At 39.7% G+C, this 22,261-nt stretch overlaps 1 protein-coding gene across 1 annotated transcript; it reads right to left on the bottom strand.

Annotated features, from left to right (window-relative positions):
• Positions 1 to 8,856: 8,856 nt before the first annotated feature.
• LOC306924501 (V-type proton ATPase subunit C 1-A-like) lies at positions 8,857 to 20,862 on the bottom strand. The gene is made up of 13 exons (XM_079503030.1): positions 20,729 to 20,862; positions 20,142 to 20,308; positions 18,934 to 19,001; positions 17,297 to 17,382; positions 16,752 to 16,846; positions 16,177 to 16,268; positions 15,360 to 15,458; positions 15,154 to 15,222; positions 14,478 to 14,570; positions 14,067 to 14,160; positions 12,951 to 13,048; positions 10,237 to 10,363; positions 8,857 to 9,605 (listed from the first exon to the last, which is right to left on the bottom strand). The coding sequence occupies exons 2-13, from the start codon at positions 20,271 to 20,273 to the stop codon at positions 9,501 to 9,503; spliced, it is 1,158 nt and encodes a 385-aa protein (XP_079359156.1). The 5' UTR covers positions 20,274 to 20,308; positions 20,729 to 20,862; the 3' UTR covers positions 8,857 to 9,500.
• Between the last annotated feature and the right edge of the window lie 1,399 nt (positions 20,863 to 22,261).

The following is a 22,261-nucleotide window of genomic DNA, read 5'->3' on the forward strand; positions in this document are numbered from 1 at the left end:
AAAGCATAGTGTACTAATTACACCTGAAATAATCTCAAAGGCCATATTCCTCCTATGGCACACCACATTGTTGTTGTTTTCCCCAGCATCCTAGTCATTATTGCGGCACAGTTCAAATCACAGCTGTAAATACTGTATAGAACTAGTAGGCAAGGTATGACGAAATGCAGTGGTGTTAAGTGTGATATTTGTATACTTAGTTGCACCCAGTCCTGCACCCAAAACTACAAGCATAAATTCGCTATTCGCTATTTGCCCAACACTGGCATGCAACGAAGTATAACTCAGATTTTACAGTACAGTAGCTTCACTCACCTCTGTTGATGTGCATGGGCTGAATTTATCTGCAAAGAAACAAGAGAGCAATGTTATGAATAACAGTAAGGGTATGTCTGAATATGAAGCAGCTTATACAAACATACAGTTCCATCGTTTCATCTGATCAGTTGACTAGAGCTGTAGCATAATACGGTATCATCACATTGTGTCACATGATGTAATATGTAAGTAAGTAAGTAGGTCGGAGTGTCTTATTGTTGTATTAGCCGCAAATGAGGGTGTCTATTCCTTTTTCAATGTGCTAGACCCCTGAGCAATGGAATGCTGCGGTGGAACGTAATACCTACAATCATCTCCCGGTACTGACTGCACGATTTATAAGCCATGCTACTCATACACTGGTGTGGTGGTGCATAGGGCCTCGAACCCAGGACCTTGCGGTCCAAAGGCGAGTGCGCTACCGACTGCCGAGCTTCACTGACACTGTTATCGGTAACATAGACATATTGGGGTGATGATGATTTCCTTTGAATGCTAACTGTGTCTCTTGGTTCAATGAATCATTCATTTCTCAGTGAATATATTACCATACTCATCTTCATGGCAACAAATATATTTGCAAACACAAAGACACTGCTAAAGTCATCATCTCATCTCAAAAGGAAACGCAACACTTATTAGCCATTAGGAATGGTTTTAGTTAATCTTACTTTTTAATAAAAAACTCATTCCTTTTTGCCACCTTGACCTTGACATGCTAACTGTTCAGTTATCAGTTCCTTACCCTGTTTTCGTTAAAGGGTCAGGACACCCCCTCGTCATTTATTTGGCCTAAAAGAGCATGACGGTGAAAGTGTCAGCTAAATATTGTTTTTAATTTGTGTTTGCTTTTAATTGTCTCTAATTCTGTAGGCAAATGACATTTTTTGTATTGTGCTGCCCTCATGGCCAGGTCCCGTCAGGTCAATGAGGCCTCCCTGGTTAAATAAAGGTTTAATTAAAAAATAAATACAAATTGTAAGATGTAACATGTGATTACAGGTTTCCCACACATTTTTACCAATGAATTTCCAAAACATTTCCAGAATATTTAACCCAATTTCCAGTCCTTTATAACAATCATTCAGTGCAATAATGAGTCTCCTATTACTCCTATGTGCAATGCCCAAAGACAAGCACTGTAGTAAAAATAAAGCATGGTGTGTATACTATAGAATAGTATAATTCCATTCTAAAAAGACCCGGCCATGACTATAGACTGTTGCCTGCCGGTCTGCCGAGCTGGAGACCGCCGAGTCTGGGGTACGATTCCAGCTTGGTACACTAGCCCGTTTGGGGGAAACACTGCTTATGTAAAATATTCCGTGTAATGTGCACATGTTTTGGAAAACGTTTTTATCAACTAAATCAATAGACAAGTTTCATCACAGATGGAGGGAGTTGTTACTGAAGGGGAAGTTAGAAAAGCAATTTTATCACTGAAAATGGGTAAATCACCAGGGTTAGACGGATTGCCTGTTGAATATTATAGAAAATATATTGACACGAGTTTACAAAGAATCTTTCGATCTGGGGCAATTACCAGATACGTTTAATGAGGCAATTATAACTCTAATCCTGAAGAAAGACAGAGACTCTACGGATCCGGGGAGCTATAGACCTATAAGTCTGATAGATGTTGACAGCAAGATTCTCACGAAAGTACTGGCGACAAGAATAGAGCATTCGCTGCCGTCTGTGGTGCATTCGGATCAGGTTGGTTTTGTGCAAGGACGCACATCATCAGACAATGTCAGGCGGTTATTACACCTTATGTGGGCTAGTCGTGGCGTGGACACGCCCACTGCGGCGTTCTCATTGGACGCAGAGAAGGCCTATGACCGATGTGAATTGGCCTATCTTCTCTATACGTTGAGGGTGTTTGGATTTGGAGAGGGTTTCATAAAGTGGATAAAGATTATATACTTGTCCCCTAAGGCATCTGTCTTGACGAATGGTATGAAATCCCCTCTCTTTGGGCTCACGAGAGGCCAGAAACAGGGGGATCCATTGAGTCCGCTACTCTTCACCATATTTCTCGAACCGTTGGCTGTGGCTTTAAGAGCAGATGCAGGTATTAAAGGTGTGTGGGGTGGGGGTGCGGAACATAAGCTATTTTTATATGCGGATGACATCTTGGTACTGGTGTCGGATCCTGCTACCTCTATTCCCATAATTCTTAATAAGATTGAAATGTTCTCTCAAATATCTGGGTATAAAATCAATTGGCAGAAGTCAGAGGTGATGCCTGTGTCTAGGTCGTGTGCCCGGTCAGAGGTTTCCAGTTTTCCATTTAGATGGATACCAGTGGGAATGAAGTATTTGGGTCTAAAGCTAAGTGCTGAGTTGACAGATATAATAGAAATGAATCTTGCACCACTACTTCAAGAGATGAAAAACAATTTGGAAAGGTGGAAAATAATTAATCTTACTTTATGGGGCAAAGTTAATACTATTAAGATGGTTATAGCGCCACAATTTAATTATGTATCAATGATGCTACCACTGACTATTCCTAGTGGGATATACAAACAATATAATCAGATGGTGAGAGATTATTTGTGGAATGGGAAAAAGCCAAGGATTAATATAAAAAAAATGTGTTCCCCTAGGGAGTGTGGCGGCTTGCCTCTTCCGAATGTAGAAATGTATAATCTATCTTTTGAATTGTCTAAACTAGCGAGGCATTGGGCTGAAGGGGATAACCAACTGGACTGGGTAAAGATAGAAACGTCTATGGTGGCTCCTTTCAAGCCCATACAGGTTCTCTCTCAGATTAGAATGGTAGAAGGGGGGAAGTGTCCCATTTTGAAACATTCCCATTGGGTATGGTCTGAGGTCCATAGGCTGATGGGGAAATCCCAATATAAACAGGGATATTCTTCTATATGGGATAATCCACGCATCTCGATAGGTAAACATTCATTCTGCTGGGAGCCTTGGCAAAGAAATGGCATAGGTGTAATTGATGATTTATATTTGGATGCAACTTTTAAGTCATATCAGGAGTTGGGGAATCAATTTAACCTGATGGGTAGGGGTGAATTTTGGAAATATCTTCAACTAAGAAGTAGTGTTGGAAGTGTGTTCAACCTTAACAGGGGTATAGAGGAATCTAATATGTTGAAAACTATTTTTGACTGGCCACCAACAATGCATAGGGCCTCAATAATCTACAAAAATATAATGGAATTACAAAGTGCAAAGACTGAAAATCTTAGATTAATATGGCAAAGGGATTTAGGATGTGAAATAAGTGAAGAGAAATGGTCAAATATAATTTCCAAAGTTGGGTGGGCCACTAGGGATATTAAAAGCAAATTTATACATTACAAAATTATACATAGATTCTACTATACCCCTGTGAAACTGTTTAGGATGGGCTTGGTGGAAGACAAACGGTGTTGGAAATGTAAAGGGGGAAATGGTACATTTTTACATGCTTTTTGGGAATGTCCTGTGGTTATACCATTCTGGAAAGAGGTACTGGGGAAACTTGGAGACTGGATGGGGCTAATACTACCAGAATGCCCGAGGTTATGTCTCTTGGGTGATCGCACAGTGCTGCCACAGGGGGTCACCAAGGCACAACATGCATTAGTGACTGCAGGTCTTATTGCTGCAGCCAGGTTGATTTTGAGAAAATGGAAGAGCTCTGTTACGCCAGAGATCACAGACTGGACTCAACTTATGACGGAAACTGCATCCTTCGAATACTCAATTGCCAGGAGGAACAATGTCAAAGGGAAGTTCCATGAAATATGGGACTACTTTTATTTGTATATTAAAGGATTGTTGCATTAACAGTTTGTAATTGGTAATACATTACGGATATAATCACTATTGTCAACAACAGAATGTGGAGGGGTGTTGTCCATTGGGGTTTTTCTTTTTTGACTGCTAGTTTTGTTTTTTGTGTGTTTTTCTTGTCTCTTTCTTTTGTGTAAGTCATGTGTATTTTGTATGCTTTATTGTAAAATCATTAAAAAACTTTGATGACAAAAAATAGACAAGTTTCATGACTGCGGGACCCTGTGATTATACTCCTCTTGGGTATAAGCAGAGAGGAGCCGTGGTGTATCAATGAGATTCATTCAAAACTAAACTCACTGCAGTCTTTCCTTCCGGCCACATCAACGTCACAAACAGCTTTTACCAAACGGCAGTATTATATTACAACAAATACTCATGGGGTATCACAACAGCCTTCATATGTCTTCATATGAATTTGCATGAACAAATCATAATGTGTTACAATATCAGGAGCAACACGCAATCAGTTGAGGATAATCTTTAACTTATTCATTTGTCTACATATAGTACTGTGATTGGTTAAGATGCAGAAATAATGCAAGCCATGCCAAAATGTGATGGATACTGATGTAGCATGTCTCTCCCTGTCAAAATACACAATACGAACTACGAGTGCCCTTGGAATAAACTACACAAATGTTAAAAGGTAACTCAGCACTGCAGAAGAAAGCTCCAGTAGGCCTAATCCTGAATTATTCTTCTCTTTGCATCACTTTAATATACGGTAATAAATTGCGGGTGGCATATAATGATGCTCAATTGGGTCACATTCCCACCTAATACTTCGGTAGACTCGATGCGAATGGGAGGAGAATTGGGACTCAAGTGCGATTGGAAGCGAAGCGAAACCCCCGTTTTTGCTCGGAGTAGAATGCGGTTCAAATGAGCCTTCACACCTGCCAAACGAAGTGCACTTTCTGACAATGCGCAGCAGGATTTGTTTTAATCGCAGCAAAGCTTTCTGGTGTGAATGTCACCTTAGCAGCCTGCTGAGGCTCCCAAGGTGGACAAGTGCCAGCCAACTGTTTGTAAACAGTGGTGTTCCCACTCTGAATGCTGTCCTCCGGAATTTAATGTTCAGCTTTAGGACGAGGTTAAAAGACTCAAAAAAATGAAATTATAATGACAATGAGCATGCCTAAGAAGAGCAGCATCTGGTATACTCTTCCTGTTTCTGGAAACACTGTCTGTATTTATTTTTTATTTTTATTTTTTTACATGTTTTTTGTTGCTGTTTATAATTCCTGTTGTGTTGTCCTCTGTGTTGTATATTGTTATGGACCTTATTGGAGTCTGAAATAAAGATTGATTGATTGATTTGCAAAAGGTTGTGTTTGACCATTTAAGTATGTGCTAGGGAAAACAATATCCCCTGCCGAAAAGCAGAGATAAGTGAAAAATAGAGCAGTCAGGCAATTCAACTTTTTTGGATACACTTATTGATACATTTCAAATGAAGCTAGAGGCTATATGATGTGGCAGATGCAAAGGAGAAAGCATTATTGATCATCATATCTATTCATGTGTACTAACAATTCCCACAGAATGAGGGATATATTAATTGGGTGGCTGACTTGATTGCACTGTCAATCAAGGGCATCACACTGTTTGGTCACAATGTGAATTTAGAATATCAGTATAGTACGCACAACAATTTCTTGAAAAAATATATCTAAAGTTTTTTTGTATTGCATACCATTATAGCAGTCACCAATGACTACAACACTGCACGTCTTCCCCTCCCCCACTGTCTTTCTTTGCTTCTAAAAATAAGCCATTCATTCGAACCATATAGACTGATAAAGCCTACTGTCAACATTGTCATATCTCTGATTTTCATATCTTCTCCCAAAAGGTGACTATAAGCATATAGCTATTTTTTGTTGTTGCATTTCTTCTTTATTTTGCTAGGACAGTGAAGGAGAGGAAAGGCAGGAGAGAGGGGATGAGATGCAGTAAGAGGCTTGGTTCAGATTTGAACTGGGAAGATTGTTCCGTCTTGGACTGCGGTCAGCTGCGAGGACTGCCATATTTATGTGGTAGGCTATGCAATCGCTCGTACTCTGTGATCCACACTGACTTCAGTACATTATTGATTCAAAAGCCCTAATATTGACTCAGCAGTGCTCCTTAACTAAACGAGTGCATGTTGTAGGTGTTAAGAGAGGATCCCTTGAGCCCTTAGATAGTTCATTACAAAATGGAATGGGCTATTCATCAATATAGGTCTACACAGCACTGTGGGAGGAAATGTGATTGCATTAAATAAAATAGAGACAAGATACAATGAACAGGCATAGTCTGTTTGACCATGCAGCACTTACGTTTTCGTTTCACTCACTGCAGAGATGTGAACATTGGAAATTGGAAATACCTTGTTAACTACAAGTATTAGTGTAGTTTGTAAAGTACATGGGTTTAAAACCTGGCTTCCCCTGAAGAACAGTGTGGCTCATCAACATTTTACCAACTGTTTCCTTTTACACCACCAGAGCTTGATAATACCATATGGCTCAGGGTCCTGAGTATGTTTGTGTCAGTCTAGCCCCATATGTGCCCTCTCCTATACGCTCCGTAGGGAGAGGGCACATATGGGGCTAGTGTCAGTCTTGAGATACTACATGCTTATGGAGGCATACACACATTCTCTCTCTCTCTATCTCTCTCTCTCTCTCTCTCTCTCTCTCTCTCTCACACACACACACACACACACATACAAGGTAAGGTAGGTAGCACATGCACATGGGATTAAATTGTAAACCTCTGTCTGGATTTCTGGAATATACAGTCTGATGCCTATCAGGAAGATCATGGCCGTGATGGTGAGAGTTGCATGGGGGTCTGGGACCTGAGTAGAAGATAAATCATTCCTTTGTTTAGGTTACAGGGAGGGACCTAGCAAAGCTAATTGGCCAGGGGAAGTAGGCTGATCAGCTAAATGTCAATCAAGCAATTAATTATCCACACATAGCCAGGCTATATAATAAATAAATATGACAATTTGGAGTAGCCTATCACTACATGAATTAGCCCATATACCGTAGCCTACCACTGACAGATGCAGCCTATCATGTTGCAAAATATGAGATGTTAATTAAGCTAATATAAATTACAATGAATAGCCCAAGAATAGGCTACAGCGTCAGCAAGCCTCGCACGTGCTTTAATTGTTTAACATCAAATGTCCCAAATAGACAATCACAAGATTGATCTAAATCACTTTGAAATCCCGCACAAACCACCTGACCTAGATCAGTTCAGACGTGAGTGGAAAAATAGATAAGTATTACATAATAGTTTTACCTGCATAGCATTGTACAATAACAGAGCCGTCTTTGAGGATTCGTACATCCCCTGGTCCTTCTATCCTTCTCGCATGATCCGCCACTGATGCTGCGGCGCTGGAATTCCTCCTCCGGTGTTCCTTTGCCAGCGTCCTGCAGCACTGGTAGCAGACAGCCCAAGCCTGTTCCTCGTTTATCGGCTGGCTGTAAAGCTTTAGTATCTCCTCCAGCGAGAGATCATCTGCCTCCGTTCCATCCATGTTTGCCGACCTGCTATGATGCTGCTCGTCTCCATGGACCGCAGCCTCTATCAGCTCTCCGTCGGCCGCGTCTCGCTGTTTCGCCATCCTTTCATTATCTCACCAGAGAAGGCCCGGAGACGGCGACAGGAGCTCCAGGCCGATGTGACAACCTGGGCACATTGACGCTCTCTCCTCCTCTCGCTCACTCACGCTCAGCAGCAGCAGGCAGCTCAGCCTCAGCCTGCCACAGCACCACAACCACAATAATGATTATTTTCCCCTGTCTGATGCCTTCCAGTGTTTTCCTTTGGGTACCTATAACCCCGTCATATGACTCCGTTACTTTGCATGGTCTGAAAGCCTGCCAAATTCCAGCCGAGCAACAACACTCGTCATCACATGACACAGCCCCCCCGCCCCCATTATTTTTCCAGTCTTGATTTTATCTTTGTAATTTGTATCAATTGTATACTATACCCTAGTATATATTGCAGGTATGATTGATATATTCGATGCAGTCTTTGTCTAAATCAATTTGACTAACATCAAATGGTGGTAAGATATGACATCTTACCACAATTACAAATTCCCAACAAATACAAATTCCTATTTTGTTCCATATTTTTTCCCAGACTAAATAAGAATTGGACACTAGACAGTAAAGGAGGGTTAGATTTCAGTGCCGTTTATAAGAGCCAAGTAGATTACATTATTGTCCATGGGAATCCATGACCATTAATGACAAACTATTGGTCATTACATTATCTATTGGCCAATAGTTTGTGCTGAGGTGTGCTGGACCTTTTACAGCATGCATTAACCCATTTGAACCTATTGGCTCAAGCCCAGAGTTTGATTGAAATTCTGGTTGTTTTATGCCCTCTGCTGTTGTGATGAAGAAGTCAACAGCCACAGGATGTTGAAATGGAAGTATTTCCCTTGGAGCCATGTAGATTCCAAGCGAAGGAACTTTCTTTGAAATCCCTCCGGCTTTTCAAGTGGCCATGACTCATCATGAGGCCTGAATGGATCATTTTCTCTGTTACAAGCACAAACACAGCCCCCTACCCTCATCTTTTCTCCATTTCCCTCTCTCACGAGCATATCACATGTAGCGTGTCATGTGCACAAACACAAAATTAGGCCACACAGAAGATACAAATTAATAACAGGAAATGAATGACAAAATGTACATGGAATTGGGGAGGGAAACTTTATTTTGGTAATTTGGTCAATCAATGACATATACAATACTCATACAGATAGATCTCTCTTTTTGACATAAAATATTCACAACATGAACCAACAACACATACCCACAAACATTTTGTATCTTTGATACACAATGTCTCCCATGATGAACCACTACCCCAGAAAACACATACCAAATGTGGTTGGTGTGGGCAAAACAACCAGATGTACCGTTACCATTATGGAAGATGTAGCCATCAATATGCACAATCACATAAGCAGAATGACTGTAAAAAAATACACAATTCTCAAACCCAAGTAAATCCAAATTGATAGGAGGTTTCAGAATTCAATTCAGGTCATCAAAGTTATTACTTGATTGAGCTGTTATTTTTTAAATAGCTGTAAACACAAAATAACATCAAAGTAATGAACATCATGAATGTAATTGCTGTGCCTCGTTTAACAAAGTGGCAGATTATTGTTTGTGCCTTTTAAACCACAAGGAATGAGCATGCAGATCTGAGGAGCCAGAGCTGACAAATGGAGTGGGGGATAGGGAGGTGGAAAACACCACAAACAAGGAAAGAGAACATTTTACAGGAAAAACACGTTAATCTACACTCAACATAATCACAAAATTGGGAAGGTATTAAACTTTAAAGTCCAACATGTTGCAATCAATCTTGTAGTAGACATAAGGATAATACTCTGCTGTGCTCAGGTTTAAGCCTGGGATGTCAATCGCCATCGCCGACTAGAAAAGAAAGAAAAGAAAATGTAATAACTTCATTATAATTTATTGAAAAGTAATTGTGATTCCATTCCAGTCAGGATCGACAACACAAAACAATGAGCTGCTGGCTGTACTGTATACTGCTGTCACCAGTAGTACAGTACAGCCACCAGCTCATTGTTTTGCTGAAAGACTGCCACCCCTCTGTGCCACTTTGCCATTTCCTAATGCATGACCAGGACATGCTCAAGTGGAACTTAAAGTCATGTTGTTATTATTGTATTGTTGTACTGTTAGTGTTAAGTCCTGTTAGACCATGGTATATTGTTTATGTATAATGTTGTGGTGTTTTGTATATGTTCATTGATTTAAGCTTCGTAGCATTATTTACTACATTTTCATTTTAATATTTATTATGTACATAAGGATCAAAGACAGAGAGAGAGTGCAAGAACAACAATTAGGTCATTCATGTTTTTATTGACAACATGAATAAATGTGACAAATAACATCTTGTCACCTATTGATTCACATTGCCAACCCAAATGCATGGGGCTTCTATTGTCCACATGTCGCTATGGTGCATTTATAGACAAGATTAAAAATACAGCACAAAGAATAATAAAAAAGAAACTTAATGGTCAACACTCACATCAATGATGGCTGACGCACTGCTGTCCAGATGCTTGTACAGGTCATTCAAGACCTCCCTTAGCTTCTTCATGGTCTTCTTTGTGGGCTGCAGGAGCATGGACTGGAAGTTCACTGGTAAACCATACCTGATGGAACAGCATAAAACATCAATCCACTTGTCACAGGCTTATCTATAGCAGGGGTTCTCAACCCGTGGGTCGCGACCCCTTGGGGGGTCGCCAAATTATTTTGGGGGGTCCCCAAATTATTTTCTAAAAAAATGGAATGCAACTGAAAATGGAAATGGAAATAAAGAGTTTACATATAGTACACATAGTACATGCATACACCTTCCCTATTCCCTATTCCCATGAATATATCTGGTTTCAGTATTTATTTATGGTGTATTGTCTCTATTATTAAGGTTATTGTAGCAGTCAATTTATATTGGGAGGGGGCGGGGCGGGGGCCCCGAGACATTGCCAAAGCATTTCCGGGGGTCCCCGGCCAAAACCGTTGAGAACCCCTGATCTATAGGAACGACCAACACTGAAGCACCAACGCATCCTACCAACATCATCTTTCTTTTTCTACCTTTATTGGATAGTGTATGGTGACAGGAAATGGGGAGAGAGATGGGGGGTGACACGCGGCAAATGTCGTCTGGATCGGGAGTCGAACCCGCAACACGCCATCATGCTGGCTTAGCAGCCTAGGTGCGCGGACCGCTACACTAGCCGCCCGGGCCCTTTCAATTGCTCTTATTGGAGGCAACGAAGTATGTGTTTAAATGTCTGAAGACTTCTTCAAAGTAAACTCCACCTCACCCCCTAATACTCCTCTCACCTTTTTCCCAACCAATGCTAGCTATTTATTTTCCGGTCAATGGTAATTAATATTGACCAAATCTGTAGAGGGCGCAGTGGAGTAAATCAAATAATTTCCGTCTGGTGGACCATATTTCATTTTCTGCCCAAAAAGTGTATTATACAGAGAAGTTGGGGTCCTGAGAGACTTCCCACCCTGGAGAATAGACTTTCAACAACACAAAACAGCCTTTGTGTTGGTGAGTAGCAAAGTAGTTTTGTTTATTTTTTACTAAAGACGGAGCCCTCAAGAATAAAATAATGTGAAGAGGATTTGGTAGAAGAAATCTCGGACGATGTGTGGGATGATATTTTGCGTCTTGTTCACTCTTCTTCTATTTGTGCAAGGCATGGGCTAATCCAATTATCCATCATGTACATTTCACTAAAGTTAGGTTATCCAAAATATATGGTGATATTGATCCCCTGTGTGATAGGTGTTGCTAGGCCCCTGCCACTTACATACATATGTTTTGGTCGTGCCCTTCTTTGCGTAGATACTGGACTGAGCTCTTTGACACCATGTCGAGAAGTGTTGGGATACCATTTGAACCAACTGCAATGACGGCTATTTTTGGAATATCGAAACTCAAAGCTCGCTTGGGGGCCTTTACCACTCTCTTAGCTAGGCGTAAAATTTTTATGAAATGGAAGTCCTCTGCTCCCCCATCCCATCTTCACTGGATTAAAGATGTACTCCACTTTATTAGATGCACCTTGAGAGGCTCTGTATCCACTATCCAAATTTGAGGAAACATGGGGTCCATTCCTCACACTGGAAAAATAACTTTTTAACAGTTACTTGCTGTTCCAGATTGATTGAGTTTAAGCCTGAATTTGTGCATGCTAAGACGTGATCTCCGATGCAGCTGGGTTGTTTTGGTGTATTTATTATGAGGAACTATGTGTGGGTGCACTGTTACGTTCATTATAGAGCACCGAAGTCTGACGTCAATATCGGTAGAGGGCACAAATCCACAGGTTCATGTACTGTACTTTTTATTTGCATTGTAATCCCCCTATATATCGGCTCATATAAGAACTGTGTTTGAAAAATAAACAAATCATCCAGGCTGCTTCACTCATATGGATATGAAGAATCAACTGACTGAGAGAAAACGCTATTGTTACTGCTACTGAATTAGTTACATTTTCGTAATTCGTATCATATATGAGTGACTGACTGTCATAAACGACACAGACACACCTCCCTGACAATAACGCAGAGACAGCTTGTTTATTTTTGGACCACAACGCTTATATGAAACGATTTTAAGATGAGACCATGTTATTCTCCATAGAGAAATTACTTCCGTGAACCAAGGGAATCGAGGGGACGAGCAAGTGACGTCAGGACTTCGGTGCTCTATATATTCTGCTTTGAGGGGTGACCATGCCATGTTGTGTGTTGTTTTGTTTTGTCAATTTGTGTGTGTTTTAGTTTTAAAACTTGATTCAGGATATGCGGTATGTAACTGTCAGTGTCACTTCCCTGCTAGTGTAGGACTATACAATTTCTTATTTTTGATACTAGCACACTAATTTGCATATTTCTGTGTGTACCTATTCTTTTCTATTCTAGTGATTATGACATTTATATGTAGGCATAGTATTTTCTTTTGGTATGTCCTGTATGGGTGTGTCACATATATTGTAAGTACATCATGATTTGATTTACTATACAGTATATCCTGAAATCTTGAGTAAACATTTATGTGGGAAAAAAAGCCCTCATACGGCAGTGGAATCCTTCCGTTAGCAGCAAAGCAAGGCCTGGCAGGGCGTTAGAGAGAACTCACTATCGCTCCGGACCAGGGCTAATAAAGCCTATGAATGGGCTCTGAAAAGTAATGTAAGATCTTAATACCTTAAAACAGACTCCACAAAGACCCTTAGTGCCTTGATGTGGATCCATGCGATGAAGGCCTCACTGAAGTTCACTTTCAGCCATCGGACAAGTGGCCCCTAAAGATGGGGAAATGGGGAAAAATAACTTCTCTTTATTCCATCCACCTGTATCTTTAGCCATGTTATTATGGCTGTCACTGACCCATGAGGGCATTTCATCTGTATCAGTTAAAATCAAAAGTACAAAAATACTATGGTTTATAAATTATATATCAAAAGGACTATACTGCCATGTCATTACCTATTCACAGCTTTGGCCATATACTGTATCTTTTTCATTAATAGCTTTGTTTTAGATTCTACACATTAACAATTGTTGCAGAACATCCCTGAATAAATGAGTCAATGACGTTTTATGCCTATTTTCAGTTTCACTTTTCAAATCAATCAACACTTTAAAATGCAAACATAACGTAAAACAATAACCAAGATCAAAGCAGATTTTCATACAATGTCAAGTATATCATGATGAGTCATAGTCAATGACCTTAACATGCCAGAGCGCCAATAAAGTCGTTCAACTGCCCTCTAAAAGTTTTTTTTTTAAATATTTTTTATCCCACGATTTTTTTCACCCAGTGTCAATTATCTAATGTAATCCTGGGGGAGCGGACTGACCTCATGCTTCCGTCTATGCATGAGGAGTCCAAGCTGCTTCTTTTCACCTGACAGGGGGAATTTCCCCGGCTGGACATAGCGTGTGAAAGGAGCATGTTATTTCCGACCAGTTCCTTTCCCCTCCATCAGGCGCCCCGGCTGGCCAGGGGGAGGTAGTTTAGAGACCACGACTAATGCATGTTTTGTGAGGGTATACCTACCCTAGGGGACACGGGGAGAACATGCAAACTCCACACAGAAGGGCCCTTTCGCCAACCCCGCCTCGGGTATGGGCACTGATGACGCGGAGGAGGGAACACGCCCACAGCGTCCCCAGCAGGAATCAAACCCAGGACCTTCTAGCTGTGAGGCGACAGCACTACCGACTGTGCCACCATGCCCCCTGCCCTTGCCCTCTAAAACTGTATAAAAAGATTAACTAAATAACCCTCACACAATGTTACCCTGTCCCACTTACAAATTGTTTCTTTTTGTCTGTAGAAAGCCGCGTCATCTCCTCCTTGTCGGCAATCAACTCCGCTTCGTTGTACTGAAAGTCTCTCACTGTGAACCTGGAAATAAGAATGGAAATAATACGGAGAAAGGAAAGTTCAGCTTCTGTTAGAATCTGAACATCCATCTATTCCGTTTTAAACACCAATACTAGACTAGAATACTATTAGTTGTGTTGTAATATATACCATATTACAACAATCGAATGTGCAATATAAAACTGAAATCCATTGAGTTGCTTCAACCAGCCAACCTGATAATCTGTTCTCTTAAAATAATGTATATATGCATGGACGTTCTGATATATTTTATTGACATTCTTACAATGTGTTGTTAAGTTTTCCATTAGGTCACCAAACAGCATGGTGTCTCTTACTTGTTTTCTCTGGCCTTGTGTCTGAAGTCATCAAGGGCCTTCCTGAAGAGTGTCACACTGAACAGTCCACTATCGTGGTCCTCAAATAGGAGACTGGATGAAAAGAATCACCATTAAATATTGTTGCTCTATCATCGAGAAAACATAACTTACCGGTAGTCATAACTTAGTAAAAGTCTTAAGCATCATAGACAATAACATGTACATAATATTCACCTTTGAGTTCCATAGTCAATAGATGTAACATTTAAAAAATTGTCTATACTTCAGTGAATCCTTACTCTCCTTCAAAACCACTCTAAAAGGGAACTTACACTGTACATATGGCTGCAATTCGGAACTAGCCCCTGTAAAAAATCTAAGCCTGTCACACATTTCGATTTCAATGATGCAGGCCTGTCGAGTTCATATTTCTCTCTATAAAGGTCCTTACACACTGGAAAGGTATTTTGTCCAATTAATTTGCATTAATTCAAAATGGTGTTTGTGCTATGAGCACATACACACATAAGTTGAATATTAAGTGGCGATAAAGTAATGCAATTACTTTTTGAAACGAGGTCTATTTTTCACCGCAAATAAAAGTATCAATCCGTATGAATGAGGCATCACTAAATGAATAGACTGATGTGAAATATTTGCCATTTTCACATTGTTTATTCATAATATAACTTACTTTGTGGATCGGGGCACCACCATCTCTGCAAGTGTTTCATATGCTTTCTGCCAGTCCCCATATCCTTGCCTTGAAAACACAAGGGAAGATTGCAGAAGATTTTACTAATCATTTCATTGGAGAAAAAAAGAAGAAGATTTACATTTTATATGCTTTGAGATTTTTTTTTCTTCTTCTTTGCATTAACCACTGACAATAATACTCACTTTGGAACAACAACCAACATGGTGATGAGGTACTCTGAGTCAAGTACAAAGTCTTCCTTCTTGACAATGTCAGCCAGACTCCTAGTTAACAGGCTCCCCCTAGCGGTAGAAAAACATAAATATACTTGACTGACAGTAAGATGAGTTTTTCCATCGACTAAACCACAAGAGGATATTTTCCCTTGACACTTTGAAGCATTGAAGAGGATCTGTTTGTTCTTTGTTTTAATTTAATTGAACTTTGGTTTATTTTCAAGACCCATTTTGCTTTATTTTCCAAAAGATTGAATCAACCCCATTTGAAGGTTTTGAGTTGAACATTGATTGAAAACATTGAGTATATTTTGTTTTGGGGGTTTATTATTTGATTGGTTCTTGAAGTGAATTTAAACTGAATTTTGAATGCCGTTTTTCTTTTCTTTGTTTTCATTGCAAGCAAATACCTGTATGTTTAACCCACCTCTGGTTCAAATACACAAGTCTGTTCCACTCAAGTTTATGGGTTCTTTATCTTTTATTGAGTCCTTTTGTTCGATTTCCTTATTATACCACCTGGCTACACAAAAAGGAGAGACTAAAGGTGGTTGCACACTGGACGCGTTTTTCGGAAAACCGATGGAGAAACGCTGCTAAAAATCCGAAAAACGCGCTCTGTGTGCAGGGACCTTTAGTTCTTTTCTGGTAGGTACACGTCTACCTGGCACCCCAAACTTAAGCAGCTAAATTAAGGAAACCGTTACAAAGTGTGTCCCAAGCTTGTATTCATTTGTCATACTACAAATGCGAGGAAAGAAAATCCAAAATGAGAAGTACTCACGCATTCTTCCTTTCCAGGTTTTGAAGGTTTCCTTTAAGGTTGTTATAGGCTGATGCTCGGGACTTCAAGTCATTGTCGATCTGAGTTACTTGCTGCCAAAAATAACGCGACTTGATTAAAGAAGGAAAACATTGATATGACAAATGTTTAAAATTAAGAATATAATAAGGAGAATCAAATGCATCCTGTGTTTCTGAGTAAATAATCAATATTATAGCATATTGTTACAAATGTTAGTGACATATGGTGCTGCAGTTTATTGCAGTTGTGAAATGGCTGATAATGTTGCAAAGGTGTTTTCAACTGTCACAGGGCTGAATAGACAAGGGCTTTCCGATGACTCAGTCACATGGCTGAAGGGACAAGGGCTTTCCGATGGTATATCTACCTACAGTATTAATAACAAAATGTCTGTCTGTCCTAAACCACTGTTCTGCCCGCTTCTCCTCAGTGGCTGGAGCAATTGATCTGAATTTGCACACAGGCTTTGACCATTAGCATATGCACCAAACTGCACTGGATTTGTGAGATGGGCCCCAGATTTCAACATTTGTCTAATTAAATGAGACGCATACCTTTGCGATGATTTCAGAGATGTTTTTGAGTGACTGTTTGATGGGATATTTTGCCATGTCCCACTGGAACCTTGTGATGTAGGTTACAAGATCAACTGGAAAAGACAACGAAACATGTAACAAACTCAACAACTACCGCCGGTGGTAAACCATACTAAAATAAACAACTAAACTATCACATTGCAATGGCCCTTCAAAATAACTTTCACAAATCACATTAATCAGCATAATGCGTTTGGGTGTAATTGTAATAGTATGCAGCATCTATTACATTTTATAATACATACACAACCAAAGTCTTATCCACTAGAATGAAACCTTTATACATCATTCATAATTATACGAAGGCGTTGTGTGATGAAAATAGCCGATCCGCAAGCTCACGTGTCGCATTGTGACACGTTATGAGTTTCTAGATGTGCTATTGTCACTATTTACTTTTCACCTATGATATGCCCAAGATAGGGACACCAGGTTGAAATTGCTTTGATGATAACCTTGAATAGTCTAATACTGAATATAATATTTTTTGACTATCATTCTACCTCCATTGGCCAGCAGGTTCTCCTGTACTTTGTCTCGGCTGTCCTCCAGCACGTCAGCCATGTACTGAGCAACCTTCTTCACCACACTGTGAACAGCCAGGGCACATCAAAACACTCCAGGATAGCACAAACCATACAAGAGTACACAAATGAACACACACACACACACACACACACACACACACACACACACACACACACACACACACACACACACACGTGCTCACGCACACACTGAACAACCAGGGAGAGATACACACACACTCTGAGCAGCCACACAGTCGTCCTCAGCACAAAGCAAACACACACGCAGAGGCTTGCAAAGATGCACAACTCACATGAACCTCACACGCACTCATCAAAAGGACTCGCACATTGCTGCTGAGGGAATTCAATATATATCATACAGTCATAGTTCCACATTTTCAGTACACTGTTCAGCCCAGAAAAGCAGAACTACCTACACACTGGCAAATCAACGCAAAGATGTATTTTATTATGTTTACAGCATGCCACAATTTATGCATACAGTAAAATATCTAGGTCAATATTAGCCATATGAGTTTGGCAGAGATTTCAAAATGATTGTGTTTTGTTTAAGAGATCAACTACTGTTTATATAATGAACAATGAATGAATTACAAGTTAGAATAGTGTACAAACCTGGGGCAATAAAAAGGGGATCTAATTTAGGACACTTAGCCCATCTACGGATTCTGAACAAGGCACTTTCAAAAACAACTTGGCGAACTGTGAAGTGAAACCATGTTGTAATATTGGCCTTTCTCACAGTCTCTGAAATGCAGAGGAAGCAAAGCAGGGTACAGCCAGTCAGTGACTATGTGTGAGTTTTGAGTTCTTTTTTCCAAAAGATTATAAATAACTTCTTCAAACACACCAGCGGCACCTAAGTCATCAGGCTTACATATGACTAAAGAAAGAGATGCTGGTGTCTCACCCAACTGCAAATTGCTAAAATTGCAGAAAGGCCAGGAGGCCCAGTCCTGTGTGAAATTCCTCATTGTAATAAGGTAAAGGGGAAACCTCTCTACATCAGAGAACTGCACGACTACACAGGTTATAGTAGGCATCTTCTTTTCTTTCTTTTTTTAGAGCTTGACCAATATATCGGTTTGGCCATTCGGCCATTATTTGACTTTCTTGACCATTCTTAACCTTTCAAAAATGCTCAAACACAGAATTCACAACGGGGCTCGTTGCTTTCCAGGAAATAAAACGTCTGGGTTTCAGAGGCTACTTGTAAATTGGCTATTTTTGTGGAAAACTTTTAATAGGGCTTAAGTCAAGTGGTTAAATAAAATGACATTCAATTTATGTGTGTATTTTACATTTACTTATTTGCTTGAACTGTTACTGTTGATAACTAAACATTCTTTTCATATAGGTTTGACACATATATTAATTTGAATCTATAAAAAAATTATGTTCTCAATGTTTCTCATAGAAACTTTAATCAAATATAAGTTTTTCAAATTGATTTTGAGTGGCTTCTTAATATAAAATATCGAACTAGGACAAGGAATCAAAAAGAAATCGGGATCAGCATCGGATGCTGCTAGCATTGAAAAAATCTAGCATTGGTTGGGCTAGTTGAAATGAACTGTTGTTGAACATACCTTTCAACAAAGGAGTCTAGCTTGGCCAGCTCATCTGACAGTCCCACCAAGACATCTAGTGTCCCCACCTGTTTTGAGTACAAAATTCAAACACATCAGCACTTTTGGATCATAAGTCCAGAGATTGGGGTCTTTTTTAATTCATTCGGGCGGTGTTTAAACAGTGACTTGTGGGGTTTAAATCCTCCCGCAGTGACATCCAGGGGCCATATGTGCTTAGGATGGCGCCTCTTTTGTTGGGAGCCCCTCATGCGTTGTTAACAGTTCCAGGGGAACATTACAGCCCCATGTGGCAGACAGGTCAGTGGGGTTGCTTCACCTTGCAGCGCAGGGGGAAAGGCCAATACAGCCTAGCTGAGCATCTGAACGGATGAAAGCATCTCCATAACCACCATATCAGGATGCACACGTCATATTTCTTTGAAAGCGACTTCCCATTCACACAGACAGCCTACTCTTGACGGTGGAATCGTGAAGGTGAGTGGTCAACTGGATAAAGCATTATTTTGTACCCTATAACAGTGATGTAAATAGGTTTTCAATGTAATGGGTCCCAGGATGCAGGGATGGTCTTTTATTTGAGTCCCAGGGACATTTTATGAGTCCCACTTCAACCACGTTAGGACTCGGAGTCATATTTTTGCCATTTTTACAAATTGCAGCATTTAACTCCCATTTAATTTTATATGGTTATAATGTGGTTATATTTATGTATAAAACAGTAGAAAGAATGATTACTATAACTAAAGCTAGCAAAATAAACTAGAATTAAAAACAGTACAGTAGTACAGTAGTGCATCCCGTGGATGCAGAGGTCGTTGTTTTATTGCGTCCCTTAACTATGTTTTGGGATGCAAAATGCACCCTATTTTAATCTCTGCTATAATTCAAAAACCTTTATACCAATTTAGACTTGTTGTAACCTATACGTTGTTATACCATTTTATCCGGGAGATACCCGTGTCTCATTAGTAGTTGCTACTTGTTACATTGAATAAGAATTTGAAGATTAAAAAAAAATACCGGTAGGTTTCAGAAGGAGTTTTTAGAATCTGTCTAAATGGGTTTAGAACATACTGTTATCTGAGGACTATTTGGTTTATTATATTTTACATCATTCATATTACACAGTATAATAGCAGTAGAATGTAGGTGATTAAATGTAACAGTATACAATGTTGTAATAAGCTACACAAATTCATGCTAACCTTGAGGTCTGGGATGTTGAACTTGTGGTTGGTGGACAAGTTGTTGGTGCGCATGGTGGCCACCATCATTTTGTCCCATGTCTGCTGGCAAGTCTTCTCTCCAGGTGCTGAGACCAACCAGAACTCTGTCATGGTTACAGTATAGCTCTCACCTAGGAATTGAAATACTGACACAAGAAAAGCATGGTTTGGAAGCAACCTTTTAACTGTTGTAATTGTAAAGCTCTCAAAAGTTCAAATTAAGTAACCATAAAATCAATGAACTGGATTTTTTTTGCCATTACATCTTGTGGTGGCAGAATAGAATACAGTCTTCTATGTGGTGTTGCATGGACCTGAGACATGTCATGATGCTGCTATAACAGCTGTTATAGCAATACCAATAATAACAATACCCATTGATTCTGTTAAATGATCAAGCATTGTGAGACGAATCTATACAAAATTCTGTATAGATTACACGGGACTTATGCGCTAAACACAAAAATAATAGGAAAAACAGTCATCAAGGATTAGCTGACGTTAGCTTGTTCGTTTTGCTAGAAATATTGTGGTGGTTAATTGTTTTTTTAAAACCTTGTACTTACCAGGATAAGAAATATTGCGACAATTCTATACGGAATTATATTATGCCGTTTTTATGGTGTGATCGATTTCATAGTTGCCATTCAGTACAGTTCGTGAGGTCTCCTGACAGCAGCATCAGAGTCAGCTGATCTGCCAGTGGAACAGGAAGGCCTGTAGCTTTCCCCACTGAAAGATCTCACTAGCGACTACCTCTGGTAGGGGTGAAGATTGCATCACACAAGCACAGGCCAGGGGAGCACTTTTGATATTTTTATATTGAATTTTTTTATTCAATGGACACGAGTCACGACAATGTACTAACTGTCACATGTGTGTGCAGCTCTGTTAATATAATGAATGGGGAGGTAATTTCTATATTTAATAAATCGAAGAAAACTGCCATTACATTACTGCCTCCACCCTGATTTTGAGTGGCAGTCAGTTGCTTTATCAACATTCCATTAGCATTATTTCCCTATTACAGAAGGACACAGACAGTCTTGAATGCCCAGACAGCAGCAGGGAGGCATTTGTGTTTCTAAATTTGGAAAAACCATGGGTCCAGGTTTCCTGACTCTGGGTGTCTCCTGCACAGAATTCTAGGAAAACGCAGGAGGGACATGTTTATAGTTCAGTGGGTCTGGGGTTCATTGTTTGGGACACAATGCTTGGTCTGCCTGGAGCCGACCCTAGAGATCAAACATCAGGGTGAGTTTGCCCATGGCTGGAAATGGGCCAATCAGATTCAGACACAGAGCACACATGCCTATTGAGAGATTGTTTAAAATTAAATAGCAGAATAGTGGGCAAGTGTTGTTTTCATTCTGTATAAAATACGACAGCCTTTGACTGGAATTGAATATGGTTCAAACAAGATGTATTCCCCTCTGACCCAACCTCCTAAAAGTTAACATTCTGTACAACTCCAAAATACCTTAAAAGTTCTCTGATAATGTGCATTTAAAGATAAGCATGTATACCCGTTTTCAAGGGTGACTGTTATGTAATAATAATAACATAATAATAATTAATTGTATTTGTAATCTCATTTCTCACACCCAAAGAGCTATGACTAAATAGAATTACAGGTAGATAGACAGGTGCATGACAAAAATAAATGAATAAACAATATTATTAGAGGCTATTATTAGGTTATTATTCCAACAATATTTTGGACAGTATTTTGTCATCAACTTTCCTTTCTAAGTTTAGTTTTTTGTTTTCCCTTTTTTTTTAAACAAAACTGAACTGTACCCTTTCAAAACAACAAAACACTAATTTGTTGTTAAAATTGTTTGTTGCTATGTGTATGCCAAGGATATGGTGCTATCTTATAATGCTCTACTTATCATTTTGTATATCACATGTTCCAACTCTAAACATAGTCCATCTGAGTCTGCATACTGACATATTAAACAAAACACATGTATGGACATTCAGGCATACTCAGTGTGTAAATTACTTGCAAAACATAAGAAAACTATTTACAAAATGTGATCGATGTTTCGTTTAATTTATGGGATCTTCCGGATCATAAATTAGTTGCTCTTATT

This window comes from Electrona antarctica, assembly GCF_951216825.1.
Source record: "Electrona antarctica genome assembly, chromosome: 6".
In the NCBI taxonomy this organism is placed as follows: Eukaryota; Metazoa; Chordata; class Actinopteri; order Myctophiformes; family Myctophidae; genus Electrona; species Electrona antarctica.